The 27,966-nt window shown below is 45.4% G+C and overlaps 1 protein-coding gene and 1 non-coding gene across 3 annotated transcripts; one reads left to right on the top strand and one right to left on the bottom strand.

Annotated features, from left to right (window-relative positions):
• Positions 1–8,747: 8,747 nt before the first annotated feature.
• Positions 8,748–8,819, bottom strand: TRNAW-CCA (transfer RNA tryptophan (anticodon CCA)). Its single transcript has one exon. It is a non-coding gene; the product is annotated as a tRNA-Trp (tRNA).
• Positions 8,820–17,366: 8,547 nt separating this feature from the next.
• Positions 17,367–26,886, top strand: LOC110146750 (L-lactate dehydrogenase A chain). 2 transcript variants are annotated; one of them, XM_020907719.2, is made up of 8 exons: positions 17,367–17,476; positions 19,731–19,880; positions 21,356–21,473; positions 22,427–22,600; positions 23,259–23,432; positions 24,073–24,190; positions 25,434–25,557; positions 26,141–26,886. In XM_020907719.2, exons 2-8 carry the CDS (start codon positions 19,755–19,757, stop codon positions 26,303–26,305), a joined length of 999 nt encoding a protein of 332 aa, XP_020763378.2. In that variant the 5' UTR covers positions 17,367–17,476; positions 19,731–19,754; the 3' UTR covers positions 26,306–26,886. The 2 variants fall into 2 exon arrangements, with proteins under 2 accessions (XP_020763378.2, XP_020763377.2); XM_020907718.2 differs by lacking the exon at positions 17,367–17,476 and adding an exon at positions 19,273–19,522.
• The last annotated feature ends 1,080 nt before the right edge of the window (positions 26,887–27,966 follow it).

Raw genomic sequence — 27,966 nt, 5'->3', positions numbered from 1 at the left:
CCTCAAACCGCAACTAGAGAGTAGCCTCCGCCCTCCACAACTAGACCCAGCACAGCCAAAAATAAAATTATTTTTTTTTTAAAGAAGTTGGGGTCAAAGAAAGATAAGCTGAGTCAGCAAGAGAGCAACCTTAAAGCTTGATAAAATACCTGAATGGGTTTCTCTTCAAAACAAGGTCGCTAACAGGCTTCAGTGAACACATCCTCAGACCCAAAAGTGGTGACTTTGTTGTCTGGACGGTAGCATATCACAAGTATTGCTTAGAAGAGGAAATTTCCTGAAAAACCTGATAGTGATCGATTTTCTGGGTTACATGAATAGGTTGTTAACAATCTAGTAAATGAGTAAGTGCTTCGGCTCGAAAGCTGAGCTGCCTGTGTTCAAATCCCAGCCCACTGCTTACTTGCTATGCCATTCAGTTCAGTTGCTCAGTCGTGTCCGACCCTTTGCGACCCCATGAACTGCAGCACACCAGGCTTCCCTGTCCATCACCAACTCCCAGAGCTTGCTCAAATTCATGTCCATTGAGTCTGTGATGCCATCCAACCATCTCATCTTCTGTCGTCCCCCTTCTGCCTTCAATCTTTCTCACCATCAGGATCCTTTCCAGTGAGTCAGCTCTTTGCATCAGGTGGCCAAAATATTGGAGTTTCAGCTTCAGCATCAGTCCTTCAGGATGGATTTCCTTTAGGAAATTTCCTGGTTTGATCTCCCTGCTCTCCAAGGGACTCTCAAGAGTCTTCTCCAACACCACGGTTAAAAAGCATCAATTCTTCTGCACTCAGCCTTCACTGCTCAGCATCCTCACTTGTAAAGTGGGCATAATAAGAGTACTTATGGAATGAAAATTGAATAAGCTAATATAAGCTTGCAAGGCACAAATCAAGGACTCAATAGTTGTTCTTTGTACCATTTATACATGATATACCTCTATCAGACTTCAGCTCAAAGCTGATATCAACATTGACAGGGAACTGAGGCAGAAAGTAAGAGGGAAAAAAAATTAATGTTTATTTGATCTATTTACCAAACATTTGCCATGCTATATGTACATTCTTAATTCTTATGATTCACTCAGTTTTTTTTTAGTTTTTTAATTACAGGATTATTACTTGACAATATTCTGATGGTTTTTGCCACACATCAACATGAATCAGCATTAGGTGTACATATGTCCCATCCCTCTTGAACCCCCACTTCCACCTCCCTCCCCATCCCACCCCTCTAGGTTGTCACAGAGCACTGGCTTTGTCTCCCCTGAGTCATCTATCAAACTCACCAGCTATCGATTTTACATATGGTAATAAATACGTTTCAATGTATTCTTGCATATCTTCCCATCCATTCTTCCACCACTGTGTCCAAAACATCTGTGTCTCCTTTGCTACCCTGCAAGTAGGGTCATCAGTACTATCTTTCTAGATTCCATATATATGCATTATTATACGATATGTCTTTCTCTTTCTGACTTATCTCACTTTGAATAATAGACTCCAGGTTCATCCACCTCATTAGAACTGACTCAAATGTGTTCCTCTTTATAGTTAAGGATTCACTCAATTATTTATCAATCTCCTACTATGCATCAATCTACAGCCCCCACTATATAAAAGTCTCTGGTCAGGAAAAGGTGATGGTTATAATAGACTGTGCCCTCATGGAACTTAATAAACTGAGGATTGGAGAGGTGAAATAACTTGCCTAAAGACCCTGACTCCTTCTTGAGAGTGGAGAGCTAAGATTCAGGCTCTGCTCCTCAAAGCAAACCTATGCAGCTGCGAACTATTCACCTCTCCCTAATCACCTTATTGTCTCCCCACCCTGCTGTCAGGCCACACACACTGTCAAGCACAGATGGCTTCATTTTCCTGAAGAGCAGTGACAGACCCAGATTCTTGGACCTGAAGCCCTAAGGGAGAGTCTCCTAGGGTTCAACTCTGCTATCGGTACCTAAGCATCCATTATGCACTAGGTCCTCAGAAGAATTCACTGTCCTGTTTTCTCCTGACATTTTACTTTTAAAATAATTAAATTTTTTGCAAATTTATACATGCTCATAATTTAAAAAATCAGTAGCACTAAAAGCTACATACCAAAACATCATGTCCATCAACTTCCCTCTTCACAGAATTCATCACTTTCAGCTCCTTTAGCTTATATTATATCATTCTCAGTTTATCAAGTTTGTTATTCACTACTATTACGGCAGTTAAGGATTTGGTGTTCTTATACCATTGTTCCCATTTCCCTTTCTCCAGCTTCCCAATATAGTTATTTCACAGGTTTCTCTGGTAATCAACAGTCAGTTTTTACACTTTGATAATGTAAATATTGTTTGGTGCTTCAAGTCAGGGTCCTGGCAGGAAATAAATGGCACCCTCAAACTGGGTAATTTGAAGAGATTAATAAAGGAACGGTTTCCCAAGGTGCAGGCAGAGTACAGAGAAACTGTCAGTTATAGCGTCATATCCTAGCTACCAGCCCTAGGCCTGATGGGGCGACAGAAAGAAGTAGTTACCAGGAAAAACAGGAGTTTAGGGACACAGACAATTCAGTCCCCCATGGAGGGTTCCGTCTCACTCGCCCTTTCCCCCAGGCTCCAGGGATGGCAGAGGGATGGAGGCACCATTACTGTGTGTTTCCTTCAGGTCAGCCCCTCAGAGCCCAGAGCAGGATGGAGAAGACAGTGAGCCTGCAGACCAAATAGATGTCAAAAAAAAAAGATGTCCTGCACCACAGCCAACCAGGGTACCGTTCTTGAGCAACCTTTTGTCTTTCACCACAGATTTCACTGGGCTTTTCAGGTGGTGCTAGCGGTTTAAAAAAAAAAAAAAAAAAAACCCGTCTACCAATGAAGGAGACGTAAGAGAAGCAGGTTTGCTCCTTGGGTCAGGAAGATCCCCTGGAGGACGGTATGGCAACCCACTCCAGTTCCAGAATACTGGAGCCTGGTGGGCTACAGTCCATGGGGTCAGAAGAGTCGGATACGACTGAAGTGAGGTAGCAGGCATGCAGATTTCAGTTGGCACCATCTTCTAACATTCCTATGGCTACTTAACTCCAAACTCTGGACGGACTGTAAAACCCCTCAGCTGGCACTTACATGTGAGCAAGTTGTTTTAAAGTGGGTTAGAAGCTCAATGTACACAGGCAGGTCTGTCAAAGGGCTATAAAGGGCTTCCATGAGGGTGACAGGGGAGGTGGCTTTGCCACCTGAGTCTCTCAAAAGTCAGTATTTGGGGAACTTTTCTTTGAGGCCATTCATCTCTCCAGAGAAGTAGCTCCATGTCTCTACTTGGGAGTATAATCCCGATGCTAACTCTCTGGGAACTGCCTCAAGAAGGGGCTTCTCTGTTTGTATGCAGACATGCTCTTGTGCCCCTGTCTTTAGCCAGTACCTCACCACTGTGCTTCATCCTGATTGCATTTCCCCAGAAAATAGACCCCCTATTTTCAGTGAGGGTGGAGGCAGGAGGAAGTCATTTTGCTGCACATATAGGGATAGGAATCTGGGTGTCTCGTATCCATTGTTTCAGCCCCACACTGCACTCCCTCCAATTCCCAAGCCCATTTAGTGTTTTGCAGGGCAAATCAGCTTCCATCTCTTCACCATGCCCCTCCATGGGCACTTGAATTTCATCTGGTTCTGGTCACACTAATAGCGACTTTCTAAACGATTGTCAACAGACCTCATCTGAGGTTGTCTCCTCTACCAGTCTCTAGGTCTTTGTATAATTATACTTTTGTCTGTTATTTTCCTGTTACTTTAGTGGGATCTAGGGAAGTAGCTAAGATAAACACGTGAGTTCAACCCACCATGTTTAACCAGAGAGTCATTATTGAATTTTGATGGTTTGGTTTTAGAATCAAGATAAATGCTCACCATTTCATGACTAGAGGCCCCATAAGATGATTGCTTTAAACTGGAGCGGGGGGAGGGGAAGCACAACCAAGAGCTTGAGAATTACATTGTATTTAGCAGACATACTGAGGACTTAGGCCCAAGAGACAGACTCTCAGCTCTGAAGGACTGTCCTGAAGAGGTCAGGGAGGAGGCAGGATATATAGGAGTGTTGCAAAAAACAAACCAGGTAGTTGAACATGAAAAGATTTCTGCTAATTAAAGAAAAAAACAAATATCTGAAAGTTAATGAATTTAGCACTTTGGATGGGAAGATTCACTTTGTCTGGGCTTAATGAAATTACTCCTTTGACATGCACCTCAGCTGTCTGGTGTCAGCTTCCTATTCTTTTTCATCTGCTCAGGGTGCACTGTTGGCAGTGGCTACATTGGCTGATGACTGGATGGTCACGACATCCTTTGTTTACCAATTTGGCCAGTGGAATGCTCTGTCCACAACCCAAACCCCTTGTAGCTATCTTCAGGTCCTTGTGATAGGGCAGCAAAGTTACTGAGTTCGTGCTTTTACCCCTGATGTGTGTGCGACCTTGTCACACGATCCCACTGCGGTTGTTCACTAGCCCCAGTGTTTTCTACAGTGTGGTTAGCACCCCCCAGGGGGTTGAGTAAGGATCAGATAACAGCATTTCAAAATTCTGATTGGATAGTGATATCAATTCAGTTCAGTTCAGTTACTCAGTCATGTCCGACTCTTTGCAACCCCATGAACCGCAGCATGCCAGGCCTCCGTGTCCATCACCAACTCCTGGAGTTCACCCAAACCCATGTCCGTTGAGTCGGTGATGCCATCCAGCCATCTCATCCTCTGTCGTCCCCTTCTCCTCCTGCCCTCAATCTTTCCCATCATCAGGGTTTTTTCAAATGAATCAGCTCTTCGAATCAGGTGGCCAAAGTACTGGAGTTTCAGCTTCAACATCAGTCCTTCCAATGAACACCCAGGATTGATCTCCTTTAGGATGGACTGGTTGGATCTTCTTGCAGTCCAAAGGACTCTCAAGAGTCTTTTCCAAAAACACAGTTCAAAAGTATCAATTCTTCGGCACTCAGCTTTCTTTATAGTCCAACTCTCACATCCATACATGACCACTGGAAAAACCATAGCCTTGACTAGACAGACCTTTGTTGGCAAAATAATGTCTCTGCTTTTTAATATGCTATCTAGGTCGGTCATAACTTTCCTTCCAAGGAGTAAGTGTCTTTTAATTTCATGGCTGCAATCACCTTCTGCAGTGATTTTGGAGCCCCCCCCCAAAAAAAATAAAGTCACCCACTGTTTCCACTGTTTACCCATTTATTTGCCATGAAGTGATGGGACCGGATGCCATGATCTTAGTTTTCTGAATGTTGAGCTTTAAGCCAACTTTTTCACTCTCCTCTTTCACTTTCATCATGAGGCTCTTTAGTTCTTCACTTTCTGCCATAAGGGTGGTGTCATCTGCATATCTGAGGTTATTAATATTTCTCCCAGCAATCTTGATTCCAGCCTGTGCTTCCTCCAGCCCAGCGTTTGTCATGATGTACTCTGCATATAAGTTAAATAAGCAAGGTGACAATATACAGCCTTGACGTACTCCTTTTCCTATGTGGAACCAGTCTGTTGTTTCATGACCAGCTCTAACTGTTGTTTCCTGACCTGCATACAGGTTTCTCAAGAGGCAGGTCAGGTGGTCTGGTATTCCCATCTCTTTCAGAGTTTTCTGCTCTGAGTTTATTGTGTTTTCAGAGTTTATTGTTATCCACAGAGTCAAAGACTTTGGCATAGTCAATAAAGCAGAAATAGATGTTTTTCTGGAACTCTCTTGCTTTTTCAATGATTCAGCAGATGTTGGCAATATGATCTCTGGTTCCTCTGCCTTTTCTAAAACCAGTGATATACTTTTTTGTAAAGTAAATGAAACTGGTTTATCAGGCACATATTTGTTAAGGGTGAAACTGTGTAAAATCCAGTGAGTTTAGAGAAGTGCGTTGAACAAAGTAGTATAAGTGCTATTTGGGAATGGCAAACACCAGGACAATGACTGATATTTGCTGAACACCCGTGCTGCTCAGTTGCAGCTGGCTAGTGCTACATGATTCAGAAAGAAGACTTAAGAAACACATTTCTTTCCCAAAAATGCCCTAGGGCCCGTGTTCTTCCTTCAGCTGGAGTGGAAACTAAGGATTGTCCAATGTGGGCATCTCACAGTTTGTTGTTGTGGAATGGGTGCAGAAATCCTTCCAGCCTGACTGGAGTTGGCCAGTTGTGCATTGCAAGAGGGTGTCTGCAGAGTGTGGGAACTAGAAGAGCAAAGCAGGCCTGTGGAGACGGCCTTCCTCTTAGAGCTGTGCTTCTGTCCCCAGAGACCTCCGCTCCTTGGCACCTTTGCTCCTGTAGCTCTGAGATGCAGCCTGAGCACATGGAGTGTCTGGTTCTTAGCCTCGGTGACGCTGCTCACTTGGCTCAGAACGGCTCTGGCCCAGCTCCTGCTCAGAGGAGCCAGTGCAGGTGGGGAGGCAGGTGGTATCAATGGTCTCCCCCAGCTCCCGGCCACCTTCCTCTTCTTAGCCCGGGGCTCTCGAGAGCTTCCTGGTGTTAGTCTCTCAGTGGTGCCTGACTCTCTGCCACCCCATGGACTGTAGCCCACCAGGCTCCTCTGTCCCTGGAATTTCCCAGGCAAGAAACCTGGAGTGAGTTGCCTTTTCCTTTCTCTGGGGGATCTTCTCAACCCAGGGATCAAACCAGGGTCTCCTGCAAAGCAGGCAGATTCATTACCATCTGAGCCCCAGGGACGCCCCTAAGGAAGTGTCTTCAGTTCAACATTCCTGATTGCCCCCAGAGGAACTGAAAAGGGAGCTCATGTGTACTGGGGACCTACCGGGTGATGGGAGCTTTACATTTAAACCTCACAACCTATGAAAACAATATTACCCCCACTTTGCAGAGGCTCCATGAGAGGAGGTAATTTGCTCAAGTTCTCACAGTGAGTGGTGGAGCCAGGACTGAAACCCAGGGCGATGAGAGGCCAAAGGAAAGAGCCTCCCTGAGGGAGAGACACCAACAGGAATGTCCCCTGGAGACAAGGGTCTTACCCTGCTGCTCTGTCTGGACATTGCTTGGCTGAGTGCCTTTCCAAACTGAGAAAAACACCAGTGAGGGAGGCCAGGGTCTCATGGGCAGGGGCTGCCTTTCTGGATCCATGCAAAGGGCAGAGACCAGCCGGTGTGTGGCAATGACCAGGAAACACGACCAGTGTAGGGTGGCCAGAAACAGTCATGTGCATTGCATCATAAGCTAAGGATTATGCATAGAAAAATTACGAAAACTGTAGCCCCTCCCTGACCAGCCCAGACTTGTATATACAACCAACTGTAGTACTAGGTAATAAAGTATACTAAAAAAAAACAAAACAAAAAGGTTGGAAAAAGCAGGTATGCACAGGTTCTGGAAGAGCTTCACCTTCCAGAAGCTCTGGAAGCTGTGCCTGGCTGCAGGACCAAGAAGAATGCTCAGAACCAATTAGAGTCCAAAATAGATAAAACACACTGTCAGACCAGTGACCACAAACTCAACTCTCTCCTCAGCTCATTTCCTGAGATAGGAATACAGGCTATTGAGCAATTTCCTTATGCCAAGTAATTTTGTTTGCCTTAAACCTATTTGGTGGGTACCACTGTTTTTCCTATTTCACCAAGGCATGAGGTCTAGAAAGTGACTAGTCCAGATGGAATCATGTTGGGGTGGTTCGAACCCACTGACTCCCAAACCTGAGGTTCCCACAGAGACCCTCTTCATGAGGGACAGTAAGTCTGGCGCCACAGAGGACGGCGCAGGCTCTGCCATCTGCCCCTCACTGTCCCGCAGGAGAAGTGACGAGCATCTCTCCTAGTGCTGGGAGCTTGCAGGGGGACGTCTGCGTTCAGAAAAGCCTGGATAGAAAGGTAGACAGGGCTCTCCTCAGAGGGGGTTAATCTGGGCCATGCGGTCCCCCACGCGTCAGTCCCAGGACTCACAAGATGGCAGGAGAACAAATAGGCTGACAGGAGCTGTCCCAGATGATTACATTAACTCCCAGCACATTCCTGACGCTCAGAGCCGAGGAGGGGCAGCCTCCACGGAGCCATGCCTTGTGTCAGCTTGATTTTCTGCTTTGCTGGGTCAGTGAGAGGCAGTGGCTTCCACAGAGAGCCCTCTTCAGCGCGGCCTAGCAATTTCTTGAGAGGAACTCTCCATCATCCTTGCTGCACCTGGCCTCCCTGCAGAAAACTTGCCCGGACACCACCTGGATTTCATGCCTCTGAGGCCAGGCAACAGCACATCTGGCTGTGTGACTTTGGGCAAGTGTCGTTACCTCCTGTGACTCCATTCTGTTTCTGGAAAATAGGAATAATGACGTTCCCTTCTCCACAGGGCAGTTGGGAAGATTCAATCAAACAATGCCTTCAAAGGTTTTAGTAGGAGTGCTGGGGGGCTTCCCTAAGTAGCTCAGACGGTAAAGAATCCACCTGCCGATGCAGGAGACACACGTTCGTTCCATCTCTGGGTCCAGAAGATCCCCTGGAGCAGGGCATGGCAACCCACTGCAGTATTCTTGCCTGGAGAATCCCATGGACAGAAGAGCCTGGAGGGCTACAGCCCACGGGGTCACAGAAGAGTCAGACACGACTGAGGCTGACCAACAGCAACATAAAGGACTGCTGGGTACATACATACTAAAGTGAGTGAAGTCGCTCAGTCATGTCTGACTCTTTGCGACCCCATGGACTGTAGCCTACCAGGCTCCTACGTCCATGGGATTCTCCAGGCCAGAATACTGGAGTGGGTTACCATTTCCTTCTCCAGGGCATCTTCCCAACCCAGGGATCGAACCCAGGTCTCCCGCATTGGAGGCAGATGCTCTAACCTCTGAGCCACCAGGGACGTATTCCATAAACATGAGAGTGATTATTATTACAATCTTCACAAAGTCTGGATCCACGAGGTTTGGTGTCCTAGCACTGACTAGGAAGCACCCTTCAGCAATCACAAGTAATTTCAAAATAGCTCAAACCTGAGACTTGCCCTTTGGCAAAGTGAGAGGGGAGATGATAGTGATGTCCACGGCAGCACTGATCATGAATTCTCTGTCCTGTCAAATCTCCTCCCATCAGTCAGCAGAAGTTAGGGCAACTCTCTTCCAATCTCCCGCCTCCACTGCCTCCAAAATTTCCTTGAGATATTTTCTATTTTTTTCTTTATTATAGAGACTAATATCCTGTAGACCCAAATCCTTCTCTCCATTGCCAGTCCAACCACAGAAACTTCCCCAACTGGGTATTGATTCTGCATTATAAACGCCCAGCGAACAAGATGAGCAAAAACCAAACTCCCCTCCCCCAAGACTGGGAAAAGAAGTTGATGAGGAGAAGGAACCCCCCAGGGAGCAGAGAAGGCTATGAACCATGCCTATACAGTATCCACACAACTGGATTTCAGGTTCCCTCCCGGAGATTTGCAGAGGGCAGAGAGAAGCAGGTCGAACTAGGCGTAGTTCTACTTTGCATTCTGATTTGGTTTTCTCCTGGAGATGGAATCTCTAGGAAGAGGCCTCCCCAGTTCTTGACATTGTGGCGGTGAGTTTCAGCTCCATCTCTGCTCCCAGGGTGCCCACCCCACCATCCCTTTCACTCTGGAGTCTTTGACTCCACATGGATAAACACCCACCTGGTTAAGATCCTGCCAGGTCCTCAAATGCCTCGGAGGTCATTTATCGGGTGGGGGTAGCAAGGATCTGGGATTATTGCCTAATCCATTGCAAACTGTCTCCTGCCCACCCCCACCCCCTCTGCCAGGGAGAGCAAAGTCTAAAGCCAACTAGCATGCTGTGAAACTGTCAACTTTCACCCATTACCCTAAAGAAGGTTTACCACCAGAAGCCCCACAGTCTGCCCTGAGAAATCAATTTCATGTGGGAGAGAGAGCACAGACTCCAGTGAAGAGCCTTCCCAGCCTGCCCCATTCCAGGACTTTTCTCAGAGAACTCCCAGTGGGTCTGAAGTCTTCCAGGGAAACTCAGCTGGGCTTCCTCCCTAGGCTGTTCCTAAATTCCAGGAATGACAGCAGGGTGTGATGGGCCCGCAGCAACAGTCAGCCCCACTAGGGTCTGCAAGGGAGCCCTCCAAGGGTGTTGGCTCTGGATTATTGCCCAAGGCAGGAAACAATGGCCCCTGGTTGCCATGGAGATCTTGGCACAGCCTGTGCCCATCTGTGGCTGACAGGCAGCCTCCCTTAGGAAATGAGGAGGAGAAATTTGGTTGCTTGAGAACTAGCTCAGCTGAGGGGAAGGGTCTGTGACATCATGAGCCTGCAGCTGAGCGAGCTGCAGAGGAGGCTGAGTCTGGGAGCTCTGCGAGAACCGTTCCTCACTCAGATGGCCTCCTGCCAGTCCTCTGACTTTAATGGCTGGGGTGTGGCCTCCTGCAGAGTGAGGTCTCTCTATCAAGCTGCCAATCCCAAGCCAGGGCTGTTGGAAGAGGCTCTAGTACAGTGGAAAAACCCCAGAAGTCGAGCTGGGAGTGGAGCCACACCCACAGTGCTGGGAAAGAGCCTGTGGTGTCTGGTGCAGAGGAGAGAGCGATAGACTGGTTGAGAGGTTCCTGTTTCTTAGTCAACACCCTGAAACACGAAGGCAGTGTCAAGAGCATGACACTGCCCTCCCCTTCTCCCAGCCCTACTTCCCCAACAGGCAATGATGGCTTTCCTATAGGTCGATCCTATTGAGAGTGTAAGCAAAGAGTGTGTGCGTGTGAGGGGCTGACCTCCCTCTGATTCAGGGGTTTAAGGAGGGCCGAGACTGCGAGGGCCTCTCCTAAGCTTTCATCCCTTCTGTGGCTAAAATTGGTAGATGAGCTCAGTTAACATGTCCTTTAAGATGCCTGACGCTGCAAGTGTGTTTGTGCAAAGGGCACGGCTTAACCCTGCACACACGTGGACTGTGCAGGGCTAATGGAGCCCCAGGAAGAGGGAGACTTTATTAGAAAGGGCCCTGAAGCAGCTCTGGGGACAGGTGAGCCATATGGACCTTCCGGCAGCCCTGGATGGGGTACCTTGCAGAGGATTTATCAGAGTCACCCTTTGATATTCAGGGAGCAAAGGGTCAACTGCTCTCCAGTCTGTAAGCCACCCCAGGAAAGACTGAGGCACAGAGTAGTGGAGGAGAAGGAAGACTAGGGCAGGAGTTTGAGATCCACCTGCCTGCCTTCCATCTCTGAGGCCTGAAGCGGTTACACTTTTGAGGTTGGGCAATGTCACCTTTTTACACAGAGGTAAAAATTCTTGTTCTGCTCTCCTGTCTTGGTTGAGGTGAAAACCTTGAGAGAATGGACATGAAAGCCTGCCCCCTTCCCACAAGCTACACATAAAAGGAGGACCCAACAAGTTTATCCAGCTGCAGGGAGGCCTTCTCCACATCTGGACCCACTGTGGCCTCTGGTCCCTCCTGGGTTTCAAAGGAGCTCTCTTCTGTTCTTCCTAACAAAAGTATGTGTGTTAGTCACTCATTATGTCCGACTCTGCGACCCCACGGATTGTAGCCCGCCAGGCTCCTCTGTCCATGGGATTCTCCAGGCAAGAACATTGGGGTGGGTAGCCATTTCCTTCTCCAGGGGAATCTTCCTGACCTAGGGATCAAACCTGGGTCTCCTGCCTTGCAGGTGGATTCTTCACCATCTGAGCCACCAGGGAAGCCTTGAACACAATCTCAGGCTCCCTTCTTGTACCCTTGAAAAATGAGGTGGGTCTACCTTTTCAGCTCAGGGTCCTCTGAGCGGGCTCAAGTGACAGGGCAGAGGGGCTCCTTCTCCAGCAGACCCTGCTTTGTGAGGTGTAGCTAGATGAGCGCCTAAACAAAATCCTAGAGCCAAAATTTCAGTGAGGGTGCCCTGCAGTCAGCAGCTGCACAGTCAAGAAGCCCTCTGTTCATTTCCCACACCCTGCCCCAGGGAAATTACCAATAAACTTCCCTGGCTGTATTCCTATTTACAATTGGCTTGATCCTCTTGGAATTTTAGAGGAAATTGTTCTTCTTCTTTGAGGTAGGCTTTGGAATGTAATTCTCCATTTGGTAAGGTTTAAAGGTTTGAAACATCTACCCAGGAATCAAAGAGAGATGGGCTCCTGTTATCTGTGATTCACTTTCAAAGCCCTGTGAGACTGTTTTTATTAACAAATCCAGTAGCCACCAGAACCTTAGGAATGTTGGAGCCCATTCTGGAACTATCATGGGGAGGAGAGAGTGCCAGGCAAGGATTTCCTATTGCCCCAAGTGGAGCCAGGAGCCTTGAATATCTGCCTCTAGTCCCAGAGCAGCCCCAATCACTTTCCAAAATAGGAGGTGGCCTTGTCACTGAGTCCTGAGCAAAACTGTAAAAATGAAGGTGTGTGTGGAGGCTCAACTCTCTAGCTCTGAGCCTCCCTGGATGTTTGACCTGAAAGAGACAGACCCTCTTCTGTTTACAGTGAGGGATGCTGGGACTACAGAGGGAATCTGATTGCCACGATATCTTCATGAAAAGCTGGAGTGAGAACCCCAGGTCAGTGTTGCCTTTCTACCAGGCCACTCACTCATCTTTGCTAAGCCATGATTGTCACGGTCCTTGCCACCCAACCTGTCAGAGGGAAAGGCTATCAAAGGTTCCCACAGTTCTCCCTGCTGTGATTAGATAAGGGGCACGTTCCGTCACAATGAAGATTGTTTGGCTTGGAGAGGTCCTGGGACTCCCTCTGCGGCACCGATTACTGAAGGTCTCAGGTTGGAAGCCACTTACATTCTGGTGACAGTCTTTGCCTTGGAATCCATCAATGGGATGGAAGACTTGAGGCCTAATTCCCTGCCTCTTCCTACTGTCCATGGGGTTCACCAGGCAAGAGGGTGCAAAGGTTAAATAGCACCATCAACTCAACTGACACAAATCTGAGCAAACTCTAGGAGATGGTAGAGGACAGAGGAACCTGGTGTGCTACAGTCCATGGGGTTGAACAACTAACTCCCTGCCAGGGGAGAATGAAGATAAAAGGACACAGGTCTAATCTCTTTCCTGGGGTAGAAAGTGGCGAGAAGGGTAATGCTTTAGCTGGTTCAGGCTGCTATAACAAAAGACCATAGACTAAATGGCTTATAAACAAAAAACATTTCTCACAGTTCTGGAGGCTTGGAAGTTCAAGAGCAAGGTACTGGCAAGCGAGTCTGCTTTCAAATTCATAGATGGCAATCTTTTCACTGTGTCTTCACATGGCAGAAGGGACAGGGAACCTCTCTAGCGTCTCCTTTATAAGGGCACTAACTCCATTCATGAAGTCTCTACCTTCATGACCTAATCACCTCCTAACAGCCCCACTTCTAAATGCTAGTATCTTCGGAATTAGGTTTCAACATATGGATTTTGGGGAGACACAGGCGTTTTGTATACAGCAAAGAGAATCAGGGGTTTCTGAGGGGATTCTGTTAGGGGGTCAAGTAAGGAATGAACTCTGGAGGGAATGACAGTCTAATTCAAAAAGGGAAACAGAGGCAGCATCCAGCACCTCAGGGTGAGCCCAGCTTGAAGGAGGGGAGAAGGAGTTGGGGGTAGGGAGCCATCAGGGTTCCAGAAGAGATGGCACCCAGGAGAACTTGAGGAGTAAGGGCAGAGGCTTCATCTTCCACTCCCATCATGAGAGAAGTAGATAGGGCTGGGAGGGTGACATGAAGTGGTCTCCCACTTCATGAGCAGGGAGGCACCTGCTGTATTCCCAGAGAGAGGAGCTTCCACTTGGGCACATACACAGCAGGCCCTGGCCTGTCCGAGATGGAGACCAATAAAGCCATCTGCATCTCGGACCCTGCAACTCCAGTCATCAGCTTTGTAGCCATGGAAAAGGTGGGGAAAAAAAAAAGCCAGGCTGTCAGTGAGCTTCAGAGGGACTGTGGGGGCATGCACAGTGTATCAGAGAAGTGACTGTTCCGTCCAGAGTTGGTTGGAGCTGTGTATGTCCTATACTTTCTGTTGTATATATGCACCAATATCCTTATTCAGAACCCTCAACCATCACCTCTCAACCATCTTGCTTTCACCCCTTCTCTCCCATTCCCCCCAAACTTCGGTGACTTCCAGTGACCACCAAAACCCAAAAAAGCAAACTGCCAAATCTCTTAGCCTGACATTTAAAGCTAAAGATTCACCAGATATACCTTGAATTTCCTGACTCCAAGCATTTCGTTTTCCGCTTTCTCAACAGCTGAGTATCGGTTCAAATCTCCCTCTCTTTCTCTCTCTCTTTTTAAGGCTGAGTTCAGATCCTACCTTTTCCAGGAAGCCCTCGCAGGGATCCCTGGGCAAAGGACCTCTCTCTCATCTGAATGCTAGAGCAGTACTTTCTACCTCTTCTGTATCAGTGCTACATTTTATCTATTGAGGGGGATACTGCTGGTTTTCTCCATTAAATTTGTGGAGAAGCCTTAGAAATTTGTCTTATTCATTTTTGTATCCCCAGCACCTATAATGATACTCTTTACATAGCAGGCATGTAATTTGAAATATATTTATTAAACTAAATGTTGGTGATATGGAGATAGATGAATGAGAAAGTTTCTGCTTACGATCTAATCAGAGAAAGAGATGCACAGCAATAAGAACTAATTCAATATAAAGCCAAAGGAACAGCACTTGACCTACGGAGATATGGGGTTTGGGTGGGCAGGGATGGTGGCAAGGGGGATCATGCGGGTTGAAGGAACTGCCTTGGTGGAAGTGAGTGGCATATTTGGGGAATGTGGTAAGTACCCTTGGGAATGGTATGCAGGAAAATAGGAGATAAGGCCAGAGAAGGGATATGGGCTTTGGATCATAAAAAGTCTACTGAGCCTTTTCAAGGAATTTGGATTTTATTTTGGAGGCCATTGACTGAGGGGCTACTGAATGCTCTTGAAGAGGAAGATAATATATACTTACTGGATGAAGGAATGACGTGTGTTTTGGGTAGACACCATTCTCTGGCCAGGGTCACTTTAGGAAACTCTTAGGTTGGATGCGGAACAGCACCCATTCTCCGCTGAACAGCCAGCCTGTCCCCTGATCAAATCACCTCTTTGTGAGATTTCCCCTTTTAAAAAAACTGCCCCCGCCCCCCCAAAAAAAACCACTTCGTCAGGGTGAAAAATCTGTTCTGCCTTCTGAAACAGTTTCCTGCCCCACCCTCAGCTTTGACTTTATAGTACAGAAGTTCTTGTGTTTGGATTGCATTAGTCAGGATTCTGTATTAGTCAGGGTTCTCCAGAGAACGAATATTTATATATAAAATGAGATGTATTATAAAGAATTGGCTCATGCGATTATGGAGGCTGAGAAGTTCCACGATCTGCTGTCTGCAAGCTGGAGATCCAGGAAAGCAGGTGGTATGCATTCCAGTCCCAGCCAAAGGCCTGAGAAGCAGGAGTGTCAGCAGTGTAAGTCCCATGAGGATCAGAGACCCATGTCTCGGCTCAAGCAGATGGGCAGAGATACCCACTGACACCCACTGCCTCTCATTGGAAACTGAACTTTCTGAACCTGGGACTGGCTTGGGCGCCCTATTTCTTGGCCTTTGTGGAATTGGCGGGGGGTGAGGGGTAGGAGGTGGACAACATCCTATAGAGGAAAAACTCACAGTTTGGAGTCCTCAGCCTGGATTAAAGTACCAGCTGAAATCAATTATTAGCTGTAGAACTTTGGCAAAACCAGTTATCTCTTTGTGCCTCAGTTTTCTCTTTAAAAAATGGGGATAATTATGCCTACTCCAAAGAATTAAAGTGAAGATGAGGATGGGGACTGTCTAGCTTGCTATCTGACACACAAGAGGTGCTGAGTAAACAGTACTTCTTTCATATTTGTAGAGTTAAATAGAAGCTCAAGTTCTACATAAACAGAGGGAAGCTGTGCTTGGAATGAGCTGTTGTTAGGTGCCTTAATTTAGAGGACTGCAAACTCTCTGCCTAGATTATCTTCAGAGATGGTCACAAAGCCCAGTTGTTGAAGGTTCCTACCTGTCTCCCCAGCCTAACCTCTGCTCTCTGGGCTCTGCCCTGCTCTTACTGACCGCTTGGTTGCGGCTGATAGAAAGGCAGGGGCCATTGTTGCAAAGTCTGAGGAACCACAGACACTGTTGCAATTCGCGCCCTGCCCTGATGAACCCTGGAGAACCTGTGGCTGGCCCTCAGTCCCTCCAGCGGTGTGTTTGGGGAGACAGCCTAGATTTCTGAGTGTCCTGGAGTGATGGGAAAACTGTTTTTTGTTGTTTAGTTGTTAAGTCATCTCTGATTCTTGCAACCCCTTGGATTGTAGCTGGCCAGGCTCCTCTGTCCATGGGATTTCCCAGGCAAGAATACTGGAGTGGGTTGCCATTCCCTTCTCTGGGGAATCTTCCTGACCCAGGGATCAAACTTGGTCTCCTGCACTGGTAGGTGGGTTCTTTACCACTAAGCCCCCTAGGAAGCCCGGGAAAACTGTTAGGATGTGCTAGAAAGCTTCCCTGTTTTCTTCTGGAGCTGAGGTTAGAGTTTTCCCTTCAAAACCAAGGAACTCACCAGTAGGGATATTTTTCACAGCTGGCGGCTATTAATCGGTGCCCCAGGTGCATGGAGGAAGTGGATTCACCTATACCCTTAAAACCTTCATGGGCAGGTAGGGCAGCTGAGTCACACACACGCACTTCTACTGCAAGGCGGTTGGCAGGATGTACAGACTGGTGAGGTGCAAGCAGACAGGAGGGGGATACCAAATCTGTGGGTGTGTGAGGTTGGGGGGAGGGGAGAGGGGGAGAAGATGGGTACAGTTGAAAGAGACAGCAGAGGAAGCCCGGCCAGGAACCAACGTGAACCAAGGCCTGGAGGTAAAAATAACATATGTTAAAAACATAAAACCTAGGCTGTTCTGGGGCGTGGCTGGGACCCAGGTACTTGACCGGTAGGGCAGCAGGGAATGCAATCAAGAGGCTGAAGTTTTACTTTGAGCTGTGTGAGACTTGCAACTTTTAGCCGTAGGGGGACGGGCAGGGTCATGTTTTGGAAATCACTCGACTTGGGTTAAGTAGACTGACACTGTGCTAAGAATTTTCTTTTTTTCAACAAATACTCTGTCGTGTGTCGGTTACGTGCTAGAAATTGGGCAGTGGGCAACAACGGCAAAAATTCAGTTGAGCCTTCCTTGAAAGTAACTTCCACATTTTATGAAAGAGGAAATGGAGGGTCGGCTTGACCCCGGCTTAAGGCTCTGTGTTTTGTGCCAGAAGTAACATGCCTCTGCGCACTCTTTCTGAAGTCTCGGCGCACGTGGGTCGGAACGCCTGCGGGTCCTCCGCCTGCGCGCGCCGCCGGGGCATCTTCACCGCCCCGCCCGGCTGGGAGCCCGCCCCCAGCCCAGCGCACACGTGGGTTCTTGCACGTCCGCCCGGCTCCCCCTTGACGTCAGCCTCGCGGTTCCATTTAAGGCCCCTCCCGCGCCCCACTGAGTACCGGAGCCGCTGCCGCCAAGTCCGGATCCCACGCCGCGCTCCTCCGACGCCCGCCCGTTCGACGGTCACTCCCGGTACGGTCCGGCCGGGCGCGCTCTGCGCCCGAAGGCAAGGGCGATCGCTTTAGGCTTCACTGGCCCAGGCGTTGCCCATGGGGGTGGGGGGGTCCCCGCTCTTGGCAGGTGTAGGCGCTGCTTCCAAAGGGCATAGTCCTGAGACCTGGGCGGTGGCCCCACACTACCAAATGGTCTCGGGGGCCGGCCCAACCCTGCTGCTGCTCTAAGTGGGCACAGTGGCCTCTGGCCGGACTGGAACCAAGGAGGTGGTCGCGCACCCAACCTGGGGTCGATGGTCCGGGTAGATGCAGACGGAATGGGAGACGACTGGTTGGGGAGGCGGGTGGAGTACACCTCCGGGCTTGAAATGAGCAAGCCGCACGGAGCTCGAAGTCAGGTTGCCGGAGTCCACGGAACCGAAAAAGCCTCAGCAGTCTGGGGCGGGTTCCCGGAAGCCGGAAAGCCGCGGGGTGCGCTCGGATCGCATTTTAATCCTGGCACTCTCGGGAGGTGGGCTCCTTGGGGCAGCCGCTGCCTGCAGAGGAGAGGGAGCTCTTGGCGCAAGTTACTTTTGTTAAGCAGCTGCCGCTGTATCAGTCGCTGAACTAGACGTGATGCATGCAAATACGAAGGAGAAAGGGTACCAGCTCTTCCGCCTCTCAGTAGAATCAGAGGAGGATCATCTGGTACCTTCATCTCCTTTTAACAAACGGGGAACCTAAGGCCGATTAGGGCATCTCTAAGGTCACAGTGAGTGCCTGGCAGCGTTGGGGGAAGGTAGACAGACCCTCTTTCTCCAGGGCTCCACTCCCACCCGTATCCCCACACTGAAGGGAGCGCTGGAGCCCAGAGCTCCGGTTTTGGTGAAACCAGGAGATGTCTGCAGAAAGCACTCCCTTCCCCCTGCCAGGCTGCAGAAACCTTTCAGGGCTGTCTAGAAATAGCAGTGATTTGTCAGGAGAGAGACTCGATTCCAGCTTGGTGACTCTGGGCTGCCTGCCTGCAAGTCCTCTCAGATATTTTTGCCCTTTGGAGCAGTGTCAAGATTAGACGTAGTGCTTTCGGGATGCAGTCTATGAAAATCTCTCCAGTGAACGCAGAACCGCCCCTACCCCACCCTACCCCCCACTCTCCACCGCCCCCCTCCCCCCACCTCCCCGGCTCTGGAAATCGAGGCTTCCACCAAGAGGAACTTTATTGATGAACTTTAGGAGTCCAGGCTTCAGGTCTCTGCAGCTATCCCTGCAGTAACAAAATTTCCTCATACCAGGCCTCGCGCCTTTGCAACAAAGATCACGGCGGAAGCCACGCGAGGTGCGTCCCTGTGAGTTGGCTAACAGTTCCTGGTGCCTGGTATCAAGATTTAAACTCTGGTTCTGGCAGCGCGCCAGGCCGGGGAGGCAGCCAGCCGGGCTTCATGAACAAGTGTGCTTCAGAGCACGAGTTCAGTCTGAAAAAGTCTTGATTCCTAGCTCGTTCAGACCCACAGAGCAGTAGACTTCCTCCTCATCAGGTCCGCTTACGCGCGGAGCTCCGCTAGCCAGCGCTGGGCTGTCGGGGCTAGCGCTCACCTCTCTGTAGCCTGCGTTGCCTAGGCGCATGACTTCTGCCTCCCCCCAGGGCTGTGAAGTGCGCTTGCGCACAAGATGAGGCGCGGGGCCTGGGCTGGGGAGGGGCGGCCGCTAATCTTCCGGGTCTGGGCGGGGCCCCTGCACACTGGCCACTGGATGGCCACTGCTTCTTCGAGGGCGGGGGTTGGGGACAGGGAGGCGAAAGCTAGAGCTGCGCATGAGCAGAGCTCCCACGAGTTCTGGCTAGTGCTGTGAGGACGTTAGAGCCGCTTTACGCACGTACCTGTGGTCCTTGCGGGGCTTGGAGTAGAGTACTCGTGGTCCTAAAGGGCTCGGCAGGAGGCCTGGTGCCTGCAGAAGTGTTGGGCCGGCGGCTCATAGTGATCTTGTTTGTAGAAAGGCTAGCTCCGCTTGGAGTTAATAAGTCAAGATGAGTGAGCCTTCAGGAGGCTATACTTATACCCAAACTTCAATATTATTTTTCCACGCCAAGGTGAGGAACTTTACACCAAGACCCTAGTCAGACCAGAGCCCGGCATTAGGCCTTTCGTTTCTTTGTCGGTAGGTTTCTTCCCTTCTCCCCCCTTTTAGTCATTTCTTGTGATTTTTAGGGGCAGGTATCCCAAAAGAAAGCGAAAGAAACTTTTTCAGAACAGTTTTCGGAAGGATGCAAGTGACAGTGCATGTTTTTTCCCTTATAGATTCCTTTAGGTTCTAAGTCCAAGATGGCAACTCTTAAGGATCAACTGATTCAGAATCTTCTTAAGGAAGAACATGTCCCCCAGAATAAGATTACAGTTGTTGGGGTTGGTGCTGTTGGCATGGCCTGTGCCATCAGTATCTTAATGAAGGTAAGTGAGAGCCTTTCACTTTGCAAGTCTCTTAAGGATACCTTGACTCCATCCATCTACTGTTTGCTCTCCAAGAATTGCATTATCACATCGTATATACAAATATATATGCTCATGCACTCATTGAAAGAACTTTATGTGAAACAAACTTTTAAAACCTGATGCTATTCCAAAAGGGTGTCTAAACTACAAAAATTAAAGGTTTCTAGGTTGGAGACCCAGTTCCTTAAATTCACTGTGCTTTATTAACCTCGTTAGTTGCCTACAAATGGAAAAGTAGAGTCTATGCCTTTAAGCAAGCTAAAATTATTTACAAGTAATTTTTGAATTGAAATCGACACATATACATGGTAAAATTAAACTGAATGTGGGAAGTCTTTTGCCCATGGTAGTAATCCCCTCTGCCCCGCTCCTTGGATAGCAGTTTTGGTATCAATTATGGAACTAACATTTAATTAGAAAAAAATTTGTGAATGAATAAAAAACACTTTATAGCATTCAAGCCTGGTTTATATTAAAAAGAAATTGAAAGAGCTTAAAGTTCAGATTTGGAGTTACTAGTAAGAGAGTGAAGTGATGAATTCTGGATTCCGAACAAAAAGGACTGAAATGAGAAGGGACTAAAGGCGGAAATGAGCTCTGCAAAGGTCTTGTAACCACGCAGGTTGCTCTGTGTGTTCTTAAAAGAGACCACTTGTTATTCAAAGTCTTTATTCCTTCCCCACTGGATCAGACATTGATACCATTTATTTTTCCCAAACCAGAGAACCACCTGTGGTCGTTTTCTGTGATGCCCCCTAACTGAGGTGTGGCTAAAAGTAACTGGCAGACCACTTATTACACTGTAGCTGATTAGGGATAGATCTGCACCTCAGCTTTTATAATCTCTTTGGTTATGATGGTCCACATTCCATTTGTATTAAAGCTGTTATTGGTGCTCCTTGTCTGAGATGCACCTATGAACTTCTGTAGGTTCACCTGAAAGGATATTTTTCACCAACGTTTTGTAATGCACAAATCTGTCGATAAGTAAAACTTTATGTTGGTTAACATATGGAAAACATGTAACCAGGGAATGATCTAGAATACCACTTTTTAGGCCTTAATACTAGTCTGTATCATCTATTTAATGACTAACAACCTAAAATCAACGTGTAAAACTGAATTTGAGAGACTAAATAGAGCAGTTTTACATAACTGGGTGGTACTCACTGCAAATTCAGTGTTCTGCTTCTGTGCAGTGGTGGTGGAGCTCCTGCCAAGGGTTGCTCCGATGAGAGAGGGGGTCAGTTCTTTTTCCTATGTATATGTCATCTATGAGTCAGCTTTTAATGGGAGCCTACCTCTACTTTGAGGTATGTACTAATAATAAAGTAGCAGAATTCTCCTATACTAGAAATATGGAAATTTTGCATGGTTGTCTAAAAATTTGGAAATGATTATTTTCCATTGAACTAAAATTTTATGTCTTTCAGGACTTGGCAGATGAAATTGCTCTTGTTGATGTCATGGAAGATAAACTCAAGGGAGAGATGATGGATCTCCAACATGGCAGCCTTTTCCTTAGAACACCAAAAATTGTCTCTGGCAAAGGTTAATTTTGGCAAATTTATATTACATTCTGTGTTAGGATTTTCAAGCCTGATAAAGAATTAAACCTATCAGTTCTTCAAAGATTTCCTCTTTATACAGGATAAAAGCCTTTTAAACAATTTTGCATTGATATTTATAGATATCAATGTTTGAATTTCCAAAAGTGTTTTTAAATGAAAATCCAGTTTGTCCATGATGTGGAAAACATCTGAATTATAACTAGCAAAACTTCTTAGGTTCATAGTTTACCACATTGCTTCAAATATTTAAATGCACTTACTTCCATTACTTCCTTTCATAGACTAACACAAGGTTGAGACTAGGGTAAATGAGCCTGTTGAACAGATATTCTTGGCTTGACCCTGTCACACTTTACAAGCATCAGCCAGGAAACAGACATGGGCCTAAGTAACAGTTTTGACACTTGGAAACCATTGACCATTGATCTGATAGATTACTCTTTTCATTGTCTTCAACCCAGGAGTAACCATCCTGTGCCATAGGATATATAGAAGCAAGACATGCTTGATAAGTGTGAAGTTGCCTCTGCTTTAAAAAAAAAAAAACAACCATCCCTGAGCTGATATGACCACAATTAAGTAGAAATAGGAGTATGGAAAAGTGTGAACATTAAGCTCAAGTGGCAAAAAATTGGGGGGGGTGTCTCATTTGATATGAGTGTGAAATAAATTTTATTCCTTTCAGCTCCCCCCAGTCATAGTTATATAAAGCCACAATATAACTACATAATACAAGGAAGGTATTGATGTAGTCTTCCTCCATGTAAGTGGCCACAGTGATAAAACCCCAAAAGTAAAGGAGTCTGAGCATATATGTGTATGCCACATACACAAAGCACTGATAGAACTGTCTGTTTAAAAGGTTAATGGAACAGATTTTTGCTGGAGTTTTCTTAAAAGCCTTAATCTAGTTATTGTTTCTCTCTTGTCTAGACTATAATGTGACAGCACACTCCAAGCTGGTTATTATCACAGCTGGGGCACGTCAGCAAGAGGGAGAGAGCCGTCTTAATTTGGTCCAGCGTAACGTGAACATCTTTAAATTCATCATTCCTAATATTGTAAAATACAGCCCAAATTGCAAGTTGCTTGTTGTTTCCAATCCAGGTGAGACTTTTAATGGCATAAAAATAGATGAGCTAGAGTAAAACTGATAGTATGTATCATAATCTATATATATGTCTCATATTTCTCATTTTCCTCCTGAGAGTAAATTTGTGTTTTTGTAAAATAGTTAAATTTAAAACATCAAGGGGAAACAATGGCTTTAACATAGTTGGCACTTTAAAATTTGTAACTTGGCTAAGATCTTGGCTAAGGAATAATTATGAATAATGTGTTATTGATGCACAACTTATTTTCATTAAACTACACTTCTTGAAAACTTAATGTATTTGTTATACACAATATAGAGGCTTAAAAATATTAACAGAAATATTGATTGGTCATGATAAATAGCAAGATCTATACAGAGCCATGAATCTTGAAGTCAGTCATTAGCTCATGATTCACATAGTGAAAATGTTAGTCTCTCAGTCATGACCAACTCTTTGCGGCTCCATGGACTGGGGCCTGCCAGATTCCTCTGTCCATGGAATTCTGCAGGCAAAAATACTGGAGCGGGTAGCCGTTCTGTTTTCCAGGGGATCTTCCCGAGCCAGGGATCGAACCCAGGTCTTCTGCATTGCCGGCAGATTCTTTACTTTTTGAGTCACCAGGGAAGCCCAATTCACATAATACCTCTGCCTAAATATTTTCTCCACAGTCGATATTTTGACCTATGTGGCTTGGAAGATAAGCGGCTTTCCCAAAAATCGTGTTATTGGAAGTGGTTGCAATCTGGATTCAGCTCGGTTCCGTTATCTCATGGGGGAGAGGCTGGGAGTTCACCCATTAAGCTGCCATGGGTGGATCCTTGGGGAGCATGGCGACTCTAGTGGTAAGTATGACTTCTTTATTGTTTGCAAAGATTGTGTAAAAAAATTGACAGGAATATAGTTACTGAATCAGAGCCTAAATCAGATATCCATTTATTAGGGTAGATGGTTTCCAGAAATCTTATCTCTTGGTATAATTATATGCTAGAATTGTTAAGATTTTAGTCATTTTTGTGTGACATATTTTGGTATAAGGGATGAAGAATGGAATTTATTATAATGAACATATTAAATAAGATGATAGTTCTTAATATCACAGCTGTTTATGGGCAAGCTGCTTGTCCCTGAAAAGGACAGCTAATCCAAATGGAGTATATGAGAAAAATCTATTATCACCGTTGAAAGATGTTATAATTTGTGCAGAGTTCTCCGTTCCTTATGGCAAGAAAATTCCTCTTATGATCTCATAATATCCCATCTCTATATTTCACATTAGAATAAAGCAGATTAGCATACAATGAAAATTCTTAGCTTTACATAATTTAATCAGTGAAAATCTAAGAGTATTGGTAGTCTTGACCACCTACCAAAAGGGGATAATCTTCCTCAGATAAGAAAACACAATTTCTGGAGAATGGGTCAGAATTACTGGTCAGCTAGGTAGTGCTTGGGAGTAAATATATTCTGTACCTGTATTTTTAGTGCCTGTATGGAGTGGAATGAATGTTGCTGGTGTCTCCCTGAAGAATTTACACCCTGAATTAGGCACTGATGCAGATAAGGAACAGTGGAAAGCGGTTCACAAACAGGTGGTTGACAGGTAATAGCTCTCATAGTTTGTAACACAGAAGGTTAAAATTTATTATTTTTATTTAAGAAATTTAAAGTTTTGGCAATTCCCTGGTTGTCCAGTGGTTCAGACTTGAGCTTTCACTGCCGAGCTTGTGAGTTCATCCCTGGTTGAGGAACTGAGATCTGGCAAGCCTTGCACGTGGCCAGAAAGAAAAAAGATTAAAAGTTTAATAACCTTTGCATTTGGTAACTGTCAGAAAACTTGTTTTTTCTAAAGCTTGTTAAAACTCGTACTATAAAACAGGTAAAGGTATTAGATATTGCAGGCATGTATTAATGTTACAGTCTACTTTTATTTGCCATAATTCTCAATTTATAGTATAATAACTCTTCCTGTGTTTGTAAACTCAGATATAAAACAAGTCTACTTGATTTGAGATTCAGTCTTTACTTCAAAAGCATGTATCATTGATTTAATTAGGAATAAGAATTTTTTAATCTAAGTTCTTATAATAATCTATGAATAGAAACACAACTAGCTGCTTGTTAACACAGATGATTATAAAGTTTTAAGCAAGATACAAATTCATCATGGTACACAAAATAATTAACTGTTAGAAATTGTTCAAATAGGGAAACTTGCAACTTACTGGCATTATTTACTTTAAATAAGGTAGCCATGTGTAGACCTCAGGTCTTTGGAATTGAAGAATGAATCATGATTAGTCTAAGCAAGGCCCTCTGATTTCTATTTGTTAAAACCTGTGAACCCATCATCCAACCCAAGAAATGTTGACGGTTGCTGTAGTGTTTGTTGAGTTGGAATTATTAGTCTGCTGGTGCTTGGAAATGAGTGGATTCTGTGCTCTTCCCACTTACCCCTAACCCCCCACCCCCACATACACACTCGAGATAATCCCAAATCAAGCATGCAATATGTAATCTCGGATCAGCTTTTTTAAATCTAGTATTGCATTTATAAGAATCATCTGTTTTGTTGCCTGAGCCATAGTTGTTTGTTTTGACAACTGTGTATAATTTATCCATCCTCCTGTTGAAGGACACTGGTGTTGTTGCCAGGTTCTTGAACATCCCCATACATAATATCCTGGCATACATGTGCACAGGTTACACTTAGGTATATAATGCAACTCTAGTATTTATATAGTATTACTTATTATATCAGTGATTTCTCATAAAGCATATGTTCAGTGAAAGCTTTTTCTTCGTTCCTCCTACCCTACCTTTTCCTGTCCTTCGCTATCCTACAGTGCTTATGAGGTGATCAAACTGAAAGGCTACACATCCTGGGCCATTGGACTGTCAGTGGCCGACTTGGCCGAAAGTATAATGAAGAATCTTAGGCGGGTGCATCCGATTTCCACCATGATTAAGGTAGGTCCATGTAGTAAAATGTACTTGAATGCTATTATTTCCTGTTTTTTTTTTTTTTTTAAACTCATTTCAGAAAGCAATTAGATTAAGTCCTCAATCATTGATTTGAGTGAAATAAAATTAGTGCACCTGCAGCTTTCTTTTTTGAAAAGACATGGTTGAACTTTAGGATTAATGTGGTTAGTACTGTGGTTATTAGCACATAGATACTTAATAATAACCTGTTGACTGAAAAACTTGATTCAATTTTGTTGAGATGAGTGGAAGACTATAAAAGACACAAATTTTTCTCCTTTGGAGAAAAATAGAAATCACACTCAAAGTCACCGAAGTGTCAGACAATAAAAATTGGAAAGTATGAGGGATGATAGCAATAATGTAGATTTTCTTTTAGAATGGAAGTCTTGCTGCTATTTTAATGACTTTCTTTTACCCTTTTCATTACATCCTAACTGAAAATCTAGGAAGAAATTCTACTTGCCAAGTTGTATTAAGTAAGCTTCATGATTGTAGAGAATAGAAAGTCTTGGGAGATGCCAGAATGCATAGAAAAAACATAAAATATTTTTCATTTCATCCTCAGGGTCTCTATGGAATAAAAGAGGATGTCTTCCTTAGTGTTCCTTGCGTCTTGGGACAGAATGGAATCTCAGACGTTGTGAAAGTGACTCTGACTCATGAGGAAGAGGCCTGTTTGAAGAAGAGTGCAGATACACTTTGGGGGATCCAGAAAGAACTGCAGTTTTAAAGTCTTCTAATGTATCACTTCACTGTCTAGGCTACACAGGATTTTAGTTGGAGGTTGTAACTCATACTGTCCTTTATATCTGATCTGTGATTAAAACAGTAATGTTAAGACAGCCTAGGGAAAAATCAATTTCCTAATGTTAGAAATAGGAATGGTCCATAAAACCTTGCAGCTGTATCCTGATGCTGGATGGCACTTACCTTGTGTGTCCTAAACTGGTTTGTCAGATAATTCAGCTTCCTCAAGAGGTGCCACTGCCCATGTTGCAGATGCTGCAGTTGCCCTTCAAACCAGACGTGTATTTACTGTGTTATATAACCTCTGGTTCCTTTAGCCAAGGTGCCTAGTCCAACTTTTTCCCTCCAGTGAATCACATCCTGGGATCCAATGTATAAATCCAGTATTGCATGCCACGTGCATAACTGTTCTAAAGAATCTTACGTACTGTATGAATCAGAATAGTGTACACTGCCTTGTAATGTAAAAGGGAAAAATTACATAAATAATGCCGCCAACTAAGTGTTACACCAACTAAATAAATAAAGCTTGAACAGTGACTACTCTGGTAATTAAGATACAAAGTCATAAAGCTGTTATTTGTTCATTACATAAATGGGAGCCATTGGGTTTTTGGGCTGCACTGAAATGAATTTTTTAAGGGGTGCTCTTTACTAATGACCAGACTTTATTAAGAATTAAGGGTGTGATTAGATTGGCTAGACTGTTTTGTTACCATTTCCATTGTAATCATTTTAATATACTAAGCCCTCAAATATTATGATAATTTGATTATAGTGCTAATCATAACTGGTACTCTACAATTCACATAGGTAACACCCTATACACAGATGTAAAAAACATTATTTGCCGACTGAACATAAGTAGTGGTTCTGTGCCACTACAGAGGGGAGATTTTTAAGAACCTTCACTCTGGAGGCCAGTAACAATTGTTTTTCAGTCGCTAAGCTGTGTCCGATTCTGTGACACCATGGTCTGGTCTGCAGCATACCAGACTTCCTTGTCCTTCAGTAAGTCTTGGGAGTTTGCTCAAACTCGTCCACTGAGTCAGTGATGCCATCCAACCATCTCGTGGTACTTAATTTTAAACCAAATAGTCCTGGTGGTTATCTATTCAAAAATTTTCTTTAGATCTCCCTCAAAATATTTCTATAACTATGACCTTCTTCAGGCCTAAAAACCATACTTCCAGAGGTTAACTAGAACAACTTTACGGTCATCACTTCCAGGATTTTTCCCCAAACTTTCCTACTTGAGAGACAGTTAAGACAACTATGTTTTTTAATGGGTCTCAAAAGTAGAAGGATAAGACTAGCCTACATAGGCCTTACAATTAGCTGTTATAATAGGATTTGCTTTCCTACAGACTTCAGTAGCCTTAAGATATGTTACATAGCACAAAATTCACCCTTTTAAAGTGTATAGTTCTATGAATTCACATAGTTATGCAACTATTACCACTGCTGCTACTGCTAAGTCACTTCAGTCATGTCCGACTCTGTGATCCCATAGACGGCAGCCCACCAGGCTCCCCCATCCCTGGGATTCTCCAGGCAAAAACACTGGAGTGGGTTGCCATTTCCTTCTCCAACTATTACCACTAAGAACTGTTAATTATTCCCCCCAAAGAAATAGGAAGTTAT

The sequence above is a fragment of the Odocoileus virginianus genome, chromosome 28 (genome assembly GCF_023699985.2).
Source record: "Odocoileus virginianus isolate 20LAN1187 ecotype Illinois chromosome 28, Ovbor_1.2, whole genome shotgun sequence".
NCBI lineage: Eukaryota > Metazoa > Chordata > Mammalia > Artiodactyla > Cervidae > Odocoileus > Odocoileus virginianus.
Note: the sequence above shows the minus strand (reverse complement) of the source record. Positions and strands in the feature narration are given on the sequence as shown.

Bases quoted from the DNA above. Each gene is read 5' to 3' on its own strand.
- LOC110146750 (XM_020907718.2), top strand. From the start codon at position 19,460: ATGAGTGAGCCTTCAGGAGGCTATACTTATACCCAAACTTCAATATTA. The intron at 19,881-21,355 runs GTAAGTGAGAGC...TATGTCTTTCAG, and splicing joins CCATCAGTATCTTAATGAAG to GACTTGGCAGATGAAATTGC. The intron at 24,191-25,433 runs GTAATAGCTCTC...GCTATCCTACAG, and splicing joins CACAAACAGGTGGTTGACAG to TGCTTATGAGGTGATCAAAC.